We start from the raw sequence: 11,003 nt of genomic DNA on the forward strand, positions 1-11,003 counted from the left end.
TCATCAATCATAAATACAGTAGCCACAATTATTTCTTTGGAATATATGAGAGTTTCTATGAAAGTCTAATAAGTTAATTTCATTTTATATTCTTATTTTGTGTTATATAGAAGTTTAACCAAATTCACGTCAAAAAGAAGTTTATCCAAATACAATTTTAACTTTAATCAATTAAAAAATGTGTGGAAATCACATTGTATTTAAAAGCATCATTAATAAAAGGCTTAAAAATTTAGTCCCTCGTTCAAAAAATACTCTTTTTACTCACTTCTCAAATTAAAAGAATTGTATTTTTTAGTCCAGAACTAGTGGCAAAGTAACAATCCCTCCATCCCAAATTATTGTTAGACACGTCTTAACTTAAGAAAATTACTAATTACAAAAATTCTTTGACTAAAATACCCTTAGGGTGTAGTTGTAAATTAATTAGTATTCAGGTAACACAACAATAAACAATGGTATTGTTGAAGAACAATTAATCCTTTATTGATATTCTAAAGTGACATTTTTCCACAAATCAAAACTCCCAAATAGATAATTTGAGGAGGGAATAAAAAATAACCTTATCATGATACATGTTGTACAAATGAACTCAAATATAATTAAGACATTTAGAAAAGAGCAAATAGTGATGATGGACGGCACAGTGATCTCCAAACCTATCACTATTGCTGGACCTTGAGTACTGGGAAGGGAATAACATCTCGAATGCTGGGAGAATTTGTCAAAAGCATCACCAGCCTATCAATTCCAAGTCCCTGGAAAGAACATCTTTGTAAATAGCATTTTAAAAGCTACAACAGGAAACAAAAACAATTTGATATTCCAAGACTTTATGGGACAAAGAATGCAACAAATTAACATTACAACACAGAAAAGTGAAAACATTAATTACATAGACCATGTTATGTTGATTATTATACTTACTATATCACTCATACAAATGCATTAAAATTCCAGTAATACTTCACAAAATTCATATATCTAATACATATGCCCTTGAATAAGAAATACAATAAACAGTTGAAACATAAATTTAAAGATAAAAAGTAAACATGATAATACACACAATGAAAATCACAATTAACCTTACATCACTCTGTATTTATCTTAAAATAAACTTAAATGATTATGATATAAATCAAACATGACTATTCTTTTAAAAAAATGACACTATCGGGAATTTGATCTGTTACCAAGTTGATTCCAAGACGAGAATTGTTGATTGCATTGGACATAATTTGTGCCTTCAATTGGTGACAATCTTAATATATATATATATATAAAAAAAAAAAAACAGTATTCATTCTCATCTAGGGTAATCCCACAACTATATAAAGACATGCATACCATTCCAGAAGCTGGAGGCATTCCGTATTCCAAAGCTGTGAGAAAGTCATCATCAAGAGTCACTTCATATGAATCATCATCATCTTCCGTTCCTTCCTTTTTATCGTCATTTGTTGAAACAGCTGCTCTCTTCTTTTCATGCTGCCTAATTTGATCTTCTAAGCGTCCTCTCTGTCAAGTTCAAATCAAAGCACTCAATCTTCCATAATTAACTTTGAGACAGAGTAAAGTTGTCCACAAATAATCATTAGCTTTCATTCTTTTTCCAAATAAGTTGGCATGAACAAAGTCCATTGTCTATTTCTAGCAGTGTTTTGAACAAATTAACAAAAACAAATACTCAAATCTTCTGCATATATTAGAATAAGTGTCAATTTGATTATAACACAGCACCAAGTTTGTCTTGTTTTTGTTTGGAAGTCTCACATCATCTGCCTCAACTCTCATGGTACACCTTTTATATCTGTTGGACAACTTCACTTAATGTCAATTGGTTTTAAGCTAAAATCTAACATAGTATTAGAGCCTATAATCCATCTTGGTAAATCGCCTATTCCGGTAGGCCTGCCTGTTCTGGCAGACATTTGTGGAGGGGAGTATTCGGAAGTCCCACATTGTCTGTCTCAACACTCAGGATGCAACTTATATATCTGTTTGACAACTTCCCTTAATTTCAATTGGTTTTAAGCTGAAATCTAACAATTTTTCCTGCTGATATGATAATGATGCTCAATTTGTTATCCGATGGCATCTTATACAGAGTATAGTATTTTATATTCATCTTAACAGGATCTTAATTTCCCCTTTTCCCAAGTTGTTTATGATGAGAAACAGTTGATTACAAACACATTATATATAGTGTACGGTCAGTAAAATCTGCACAAGCTATGCAGCTAGGATATGAAAAATTTGAAAACTTTGGAATCTTACCTGATCTATAGGATCAGTCAATTCAGAGAATGCATTGCCCAACTCACGACCACAAATGAAGAGTTCAAATCTCTCAGTCAAACCTGTGGATCTAATGGAGGATCATGTGTAAGATAGAAGATAATATCTAGAAACAGAAAATGTGCATCCCTTCTTATTGAGTTTGGTTTTGACGTCTTTTTTACAATAACTTTTATCACTACATGCCATAAATTATGAAGTAAAACATGAGTATAAAAAATTCTATTATAAATATTAGCTACCAGAAGAAAGGAGAAAAAAAAGCTACTCTTAAAACTTCAATGAAAATCATAAAATCATAAACCCCAGAAAGTCCCAATTGTTTATCTTTTCACATATGCATAACCTTTGAAAAATTGATGTCAACATAATGATGGAACAAGGGAGTGCTTCAAGGGCAGCAGAAAGATCATGGGAGCATTTCAACTGCCATTAAAACTAGATTATAATGGCAATACAAGGATAGTGGGTGATGATTCTAATCTAGAAATAATGGCCTGAAATCCGGAATGGATTTGATAATTTGACTGCTGTGATGATGAAAAAGGCAGAGCCAATAGATGACAACAAATATTAACTTCATTAAGTAGTAGAAAGTAATAACAGAATGTAATATATACCCTTTATGGATCCTAAGTTCAAATAGATTAATATTTCATAGTAGGCTGGATACAAATACCTTTAATAATAGCAATAACATTATTTGATATTTTCTGAAATGTTTCTACCTTCTGTGTGGTTTGGCCAGTGGAGATATCTCAATTGGATAGTCTAAAACAAATGTAGGTTGGATGAGCTTTGGTTCTACAAAACTCTCAAAAACCTAAATAAACAAAACAAAAATAATCTGATTAGTGTGTGCAAGTCAAATTGACAATATAATAAATGCAAAAAGTGCAATCAGAAAGGAATATCAATATATCGATGATCACCTAAAAAGAGTAAGTGTAATTAATTGCAAAGATGACTAACGTTATCAAATGAAAAGAATAAAAACTGGATGCTCATATGACAGGAAGAAAAAAAGGAGAAGCAAATCAACCTCATTAAGGAGGTGACCAACGGATTGGCATGCTTCAATGGAACCTTTATCCTTGTTATCAAGATTCTTTCCAAGGGTATCCAGAGTAACTCGCTTTGCAACCTCAAGATCATTTGCCAATTCATTGAAATCAATCCCAGCAGTTTCTTTAACAAGATTGTGCATAGTCTCCCTCCTCCAGGGCTTTTCCAGACATATCTCGACTCCCTGTATGGAATCATTACACCTCTTTCAACAAATTTGTTATAAAGAAACAAATTTAAAAAAAAAATGTCATCACTCATCAAACACCAGTGCAAGAGAACTGAGTGCAAACAAAATAATTATAAAATTAAGTTCCTAAAATTAAAGCAAAAATAATAGAATTAGGAGTGGTATAGGAAAATTTTAACACTAAAGACCATGTTGAGATTCACTGAAAGCCAGTAACCAGTTCACTTATGGGGAAAAGGCTTTGGAGATACTGAATAAATAAAACAAGACTGAGAACTTATTTACCTTTTTGATAAAATAATTAAAAACACATTTTTAAAAGAAAAAATCAATATGGTTTTGATGATATAAACCATACATTTGAAAAGAAATTTTGATGACATAATAAACCATTATAAATTTTGATGATATTGTAAATTATTTTAATAAATTTTTTTGTTAAATTTGATTAAGGGATTTTCTATTATGTACCTATAGGCACAAGAAAAGAAATTAAAAATAGAAAGCTTTTATTGCAAAGGGAAGTATTTATAGCATCAAACACAAATTATTTTTTGAAGTATTTACAAAGGTGTATTTAGTACTTTCATACTATGTGCCCAGACAGCCCCTTTGGTTATCAATATATTTATCTAAATTTAATAATCAGAATCAAGAATCCTTTTTATGTCAAATTAAACATTAATATATTAAGCTATCACTATTATAATTATAATATGGTGGGACTCCTAGCCCTTCTTTCCGCTCAAAGTCCCAAATATTTGCCCCCAAAAATTGGGGGTCAAGGATGGAATAGTATGACCCTTCCTCATTGAAACATAAAAATAGAGTAGCGTGTTTTATTTCATTCTAGTGGCTTAGGCATCCTTTCCTACATGAGCAATTCAATTATACGTTATATTTAGTAAGAATGTCTACCTGATAATCAATGGTAAGCTTCCCATGAACTGCAAGAGCACATCGAGTAACGATCTCCTCTGCTAAATTCATCATGCTTTGATAATCCGAGTATGCTTCGTACATCTAAAGTATAACTAATATCAATATTTAACAGAATGCAATTCAAGATATAATGAGAATTATCATATGCAAATTCAAATATCAAGTAATCATTGCTAAAACAATCTTGAAAGCTTAAGCTATGACAAGATTTGAGGAAATATTACATATGCTCACATCAAGTACTAAAACTAACTATATATTCTCACGGTACATTTAAAACAACAGCTGTTGTCCATGTCAGGACTTGACAAAGTTTTAAGTTGGTTGTTGACTAACTGACAATCATTTTCTTTTATAGTTTTATTTGATCTTGGAACTGGTGATGTAAAGATTGGCAACCAAACATGATATATAGAATATCAATATCCAATGAAAAATAATGTGAGAACTAACAGAAATGGTTATTATTATCAAAGACAAATTGGAGCAGAGCTCCTTACTAAAACCTCACTGTAAACAAAGAATGAAAATTAAAAGAGAAAACCAAGACTGTCATCATGCTAGTGCAGTTGTCCCCTATACCACCACCAAATTTTCCATACCCCTTCTCTGTCACCCCCTCAATTCCCAAATCTCCTTACCTTACCCTCTTCTCACATGCCACTTGTCCCAATTTTGTTATGACATTCTCTCTATACGCTAACCGAATTTTCCACCTCCTACCCTCTTTGGTTATTCTTTCTTTTTCCTCTCATAAACCAACAGCTAGTTGTTATTGGGCACAGGTTTTCCTCTTCTACTATACACATGCACTATGGGCCTATCATAATGGAAGCTAAAAAGTTCACCTCCTAAATCTAAACTTTAATTTACCTCTATAGTTGTAAATTCAGGATTATGTCGAGTTGAAATTCCTTCATTTCTAAATATTCGACCAATCTCGTATACTTTTTCAAAACCACCCACCTGCCATAAAGAAAAACATTAAAATTTAAAAAGGTTAACAACTTCACTAAATCAATAAAACTATGTTAAACATGGAGGCTAATCCCTCAGTACTTCCTTCCTGTGCAAAAAGAATAAAAATAAATAACAAAGAATGCTTCTGTAAGTTCTTGTCTGAACAAAAGGACTTCACAAATAACAACTAATTCAAATCTCACCAGCATTCTCTTAAGATGTAATTCAGTTGCAATTCTCAGATATAAGTCTCTTCCAAGAGAATTATGGTATGTAATAAATGGTCTGGCTTCTGCTCCCCCAGCTGCTCCCTAGTCAATAAAAATTTTCAGGTTCAGGGAAAAAACACTTCCATGTATAAATGTCAGACACCTCTTTCTTTTCTTTTTCTTTTTTTACCCATTGCCCAGAGGCTCTTCGCTATGCGAAGGTATGGGGAGGGATGTTGTACGCAGCCTTACCCTTGCATATGCAAAGAGGCTGTTTCCGGATTCGAACCCATGACCAACAAGTCACCAAGGCACAACTTTACCTTGGTGACTTGTTGACACCTAATCATATTAATAAAATGACAACATAAGACATTTCAGACAGTAATTACATTATTTACATAATTTATCACTTAGCAGTTGTTATTGAGAGTCAAGACTGAGAGCATAAGGATACAGCCCATACACAAGGACTGAAATTTTAAAGGTCTAGTTACCACTTTGACAAACTTCATATAATTTTATTACTATATTTAAGGCACAGAATACTCAAAATAATAATAAAAAAAAGGAGTTAATGAATTGCAACAGAAGCAAACATGAGAGCAACAAGACATAAATACCATTATTCCAACATGTTGCCAAAATAAATTTCTAAAACAAACGACTATCAGATAAATAATTAGTAATACACCACCATAGTTATCATCAAAGGTTTGGTAATTGGCAATGATTGATGATGAAGGATTCAAATAAATTCAGGAGACAGACAAAACTAAAACAGAGTGACTGGGGTTGCACTTATAACCAGAATAATTTTAGCTGTGTCAAAATCAGCAGCCAACAATGACATATTAACAATAAGTCTGACAAGTTCCACAATGCCATTTAACTGGGACCTTATAACCCCTATATCAATCTGACTTTTAAGAGATACAGTAAAATGCATAAATATGAAAATAACCAAACAAAAACGCCTATCAAGCTGACCTGTTAGATATCAAAATTATTTCTGAAAGATCAATTCTCTTTGCATTTTATAAGTATTAAACAATATATAATCAAACACCTAGCAGAGTACCCAACAATTTTGAAGAGACATTTTTTATGTAAAAGAAAAAAGTGTAGCCAGTGTAAGTATATTAAAATCAGCAAACCTGCAAAACTGGAGTTTCAACTTCAACAAAACCTAAAGAATCCATTGTCCTCCGTATCTCTGATACAACCTATTTGAAGGGAATTGATTAGAACATAATACGAATAGAGTTATTTCTCAGGCAATACATAAGAGAAGTTTGTTAATCTGTCTGAAAGGACAGAAGGTGAACCCATGATCCCTAAAACCAAAATTCTAAATCTTCTTTCAAATCAAATCCATTAAACTATTTAATTAAAAAGGAAAAAAAAGAAATAGTAGCACTAAACTTACAGTAACAAATAAATGTTAACTTATAAGATAATGTATCACTACCCCAAAGCCTATACAAAATGAGAAACATTTTTTTTACCAAAGTAGTTTTACCACAATTCTACACCAAACAACAGGCTATCATTTTTTTTACATTCTAGTCTAGTTTTTTTGGAGGAGAAATTCATGAAAAGTGCTAGATATTCTTTGGCTGAACAGAAAACACACTTCCCATATAATTCAAAGTGCAATTGTAACCTATTTGTTATTGTTATTCCACTGAGTCCAATTCCTAGACACCTTTCACCTTTATTTAAGAATCGTAGTTTTGTCCCTTGATATCCTCCAATGAATTTATAGAACAAATTGTTCAGTTTGATATGTTCTTTATTCGACTTCTCTAGAAAAGAACAATACTAGACAGAAAAGAGGCATAGCACAGTAGGTGAGAATAAGATATCTCAATTAACTCAAAAAAGAAAATGGAAATAGAAAATAGTTATAACTCAATAAAGAGAAATGGGAAGAGAAAACAAGCAGATAAAATGAACTTTTATGAATCTACAACATTATAATATTTAAATATTAAAACTAAAACAATTGAATAACATTGATTTTAAACTCTTAAAAAGAAATAAAAAATTTGGAAGATGAACCACCTTTGCTCTTCTACGGAATACATCCGCTACCTCTGGATTTGCGATCATATCTACATACCTAACCACAAATCCACAAGAAACAGTGAAGAAGAAACTTTTAACTCAGAGCAAACCAATTCAGTCCAACAGTGCAAGGGTTAATTAGAAATGACATGGAGCAAATAAGTAATAAGAAATAACAGCACAAAAATAAATAAGAAAGACTAAGATATAAGTTATACTTCATAAAATAAGAAACAAATAAAAACTAAAATCCATTAAAAAAATTTAAGATGAAGATATTTATTAGTGATGAGAAAAAAGGAAGAACACAAGACTAGATGTACATATCCTCTTACAAAAAATAGAATAAACTAGAAAAAGAAAAAAAAAACCTAGTATAGAAGAATTGCAGTCATAGTCACTAATAAAATACCAAATGCATTAGTATATATATACCAGTGATTTCAATTAGTGAGGAACAGACACAAAAATATTAAAGCATGAGCTTACCTCTGACGATAACGTTTATCTATATCAGTTAGTCCATGATATTTGTCAGGCAGTGGAAGCAGAGATTTTGTAAGGATTGCAAAAGATAGAACAGACACAGAAAGTTCTCCTGAAGTGAGACCAGAAAAAACATGAGACGGTGGTCAACTATTTCATAACTAACAGGCTATCAGCTAGCCTTTGTCAAAGGGCATATTTGTCCCAGCAGAGAAAGGATATCCATCTCAAAAGGTGTTAACTATTTGATAATCAGTTTGCCATTATCATAACTAGTTCCCACTCACTAACTTGAAAAAGTAATTACAGGTATGGCATATACTAGAAATCAGCAGTAGATATACATTAATAAGACAAAAGAAAACCATATATGAAATCAAAGATGGCTGAGCAAACTCTAGTTGAATATAATAAGACAACTATCAGCAAATCTTTTCAAACATTATTTGCTTAATCCACCTAGAGACAGCTTTAGACTTCCAATTTGAGTAAACATGCTTACATTGTTACCTACATAGAGAAATACTTCCTGAAAAATAGCCATGTCCCTGAACTCTCATATATATCACATCAGTAGCGAAATTTCACTATCTCAGCTAATATATTATCTTAACAAGGACATATGCATGTGAATTCACAAGCATACAAGTCATACAATTATTGCAAGCTCTGATAAATTATAGTTTTGGGATCAAGATATAGCATGCTCAAATGAAAGCAATATCAATTTACTAAATACCTATTTCTAGCCTCAAAAAGAACAAAAGAAAATTCATTTAATATGCTGATTAGATAAATACCTTTTTCAGTTCGTTTTATTGTTCCTCTTACACCTAATATATCACCAATATCAACATGGGCCTTTAACTGTTCAAACTGATCACCTATGAGTCTCTCCTTATCACAATAGAGCTGAAATAATAGATTTTAACATCTTCAGTTAGCAGCTCTCTGTAGGATTTACTTGACAGAAAGGAGACAATTTCTACCTTGTCTTTGAATAAAAAATGCAATTTACAATTAAGACTAGAATAAGAACAAAGAAACACTGTAAAATATCATAAACTTAACAAAAGTCCAACATGTTTAATTTACACAATGGAGGCATTTTATTTATAATATGCTTCACAACTACAATGAACAATGGTTTCCCTAATTTACATAAATACATACAGCTCACAATAACTCATAATATCTCCACTTACAATATTTATATAGTCTCTAACAGTTACCATGAACGTACAAAAAGCAACAAAAAGTGCAAAAGAAAACCTGAATCGTCCCTGAATCATCTCTTAGAGTCAGAAAGGCAAGCTTTCCAAATGCCCTCCTAGCAACAATTCTTCCCGCGACAGATACATGGTCATTCTCACTATTTTTTTCCTCACCATTTCCTAGATCTCTGTATATATCTTGCAGTTGATTAGCACCGTGAGTTTTGTTCCATTCATAAGCATACGGATCAAGCCCCTTGCTTCTCAATTCTTCAACCTACAAACAACCAGCAAAAAGGGATGTCAAAAATAATAATCCTTTATCCATAATTGAAGACAGTCTCAAAATGAAGACCATTAACTTTTTAGTCTTCTGACAAGCACTCAACGTCTCAGCCAAAATCTATCAAATTGTCCAAACTATCCATAATTGAAGAAAGGCACCTAAACCCAACTCCAACAACATAACCAGATAACATATAGCAACCATGCATTCAATTTTCCATCATATCCCCTAGCTTAAGAAAAACGTAGCTAAATAGAGTTAGTCCAAAACTATTCCTTTTTTTTTTTTCTGAAAAGCACACACACACACACACACACAAGTGTAAAAAGCAAAATGCATGAAATTCTCTTCTTTTTTTTCCCCCCAAAATCAAATTCTCATACTTTACCAGAACGTAAACAACCCGAGAGAATAGATTAATATAGAGACAAGTTGATAACAAAATTAACTACAACTCTACAAGGCAATCAATTTTCAATCCTACATTGAAGTTCAACGAAAAAACACACAACGCAGAATTTTCAAATTCAAAACTCAACTTCAAATTCAGCTTCAACTCATATCCCTCACCACACACACACACACACACATGAAACACAGCAATTAGAAGGAAACGGAGCAAAACGTCACCGTTGCAACTGACGGAAGAGGCACGTACCTTCTTCAAGCGAATGGCTCGAATGGCGTCCCTATCGGAAGTCGAAGTGGTGGACGACGACTCCGAGCTCCGGCGTCCGCGACCGGCGGCCCTGGTGTCGGCGGCGGCGGTGGAAGAAGAGCACGCGCGAAGAACGAGCACGGGAGGTGTTCGACGAAATGCGTGAGAGTGAAAGAAGTGCTTCAACGGGCTCCATGTTAGATTGCACAGTTTTAGCGCTTCCATTCTCTATTTCACCAGTGGGGCGTGATATCTGTTTATTTATCTGTTTGGTTTGGGGTAGCACGCACGACATTACAGTTTTTCTTTTTTCCTTGTCAATGCTCCAAAAGAATTTGTAAATGTTGGGAATTGATTATTGAATTATAGTATTTTGTAATTACTGCATTAACTCTTTGGTTTGCACGGCATTACATTTTTAACGACTACAATATCTAAATTATAGTATTCTTTTTTAAAAAGTTTTGTTAATATCGGATTTAAGGATGATTTTAAATATATAAAAAATTATTTAAAATATCTTTTGTACTGAAAATAAGTTTAATTTCTATACATTATTAACGTAAAAAAAATTCAACCAATCAAAAATTTTGATTTTTTAATGGACATAAAAAATTTTGAT

At 32.3% G+C, this 11,003-nt stretch overlaps 1 protein-coding gene across 1 annotated transcript; it reads right to left on the minus strand.

Annotated features, from left to right (window-relative positions):
* Positions 1–461: 461 nt before the first annotated feature.
* LOC114406494 (lysine--tRNA ligase, chloroplastic/mitochondrial) lies at positions 462–10,684 on the minus strand. The gene is made up of 14 exons (XM_028369203.1): positions 10,382–10,684; positions 9,496–9,714; positions 9,024–9,135; positions 8,227–8,335; positions 7,735–7,792; positions 6,825–6,893; positions 5,662–5,769; positions 5,372–5,464; positions 4,475–4,579; positions 3,344–3,550; positions 3,030–3,124; positions 2,281–2,371; positions 1,351–1,521; positions 462–758 (listed from the first exon to the last, which is right to left on the minus strand). Exons 1-14 carry the CDS (start codon positions 10,604–10,606, stop codon positions 666–668), a joined length of 1,755 nt encoding a protein of 584 aa, XP_028225004.1. The 5' UTR covers positions 10,607–10,684; the 3' UTR covers positions 462–665.
* Positions 10,685–11,003: the final 319 nt, after the last annotated feature.

The sequence above is a fragment of the Glycine soja genome, chromosome 3 (assembly GCF_004193775.1).
Source record: "Glycine soja cultivar W05 chromosome 3, ASM419377v2, whole genome shotgun sequence".
NCBI lineage: Eukaryota > Viridiplantae > Streptophyta > Magnoliopsida > Fabales > Fabaceae > Glycine > Glycine soja.

Bases quoted from the DNA above. Each gene is read 5' to 3' on its own strand.
- LOC114406494 (XM_028369203.1), bottom strand. From the start codon at position 10,606: ATGGAAGCGCTAAAACTGTGCAATCTAACATGGAGCCCGTTGAAGCAC. The intron at 3,125-3,343 runs GTTGATTTGCTT...TTGTTTATTTAG, and splicing joins TTGGTCACCTCCTTAATGAG to GTTTTTGAGAGTTTTGTAGA. The intron at 2,372-3,029 runs GTAGAAACATTT...ATCCTCCATTAG, and splicing joins CTGGCCAAACCACACAGAAG to ATCCACAGGTTTGACTGAGA.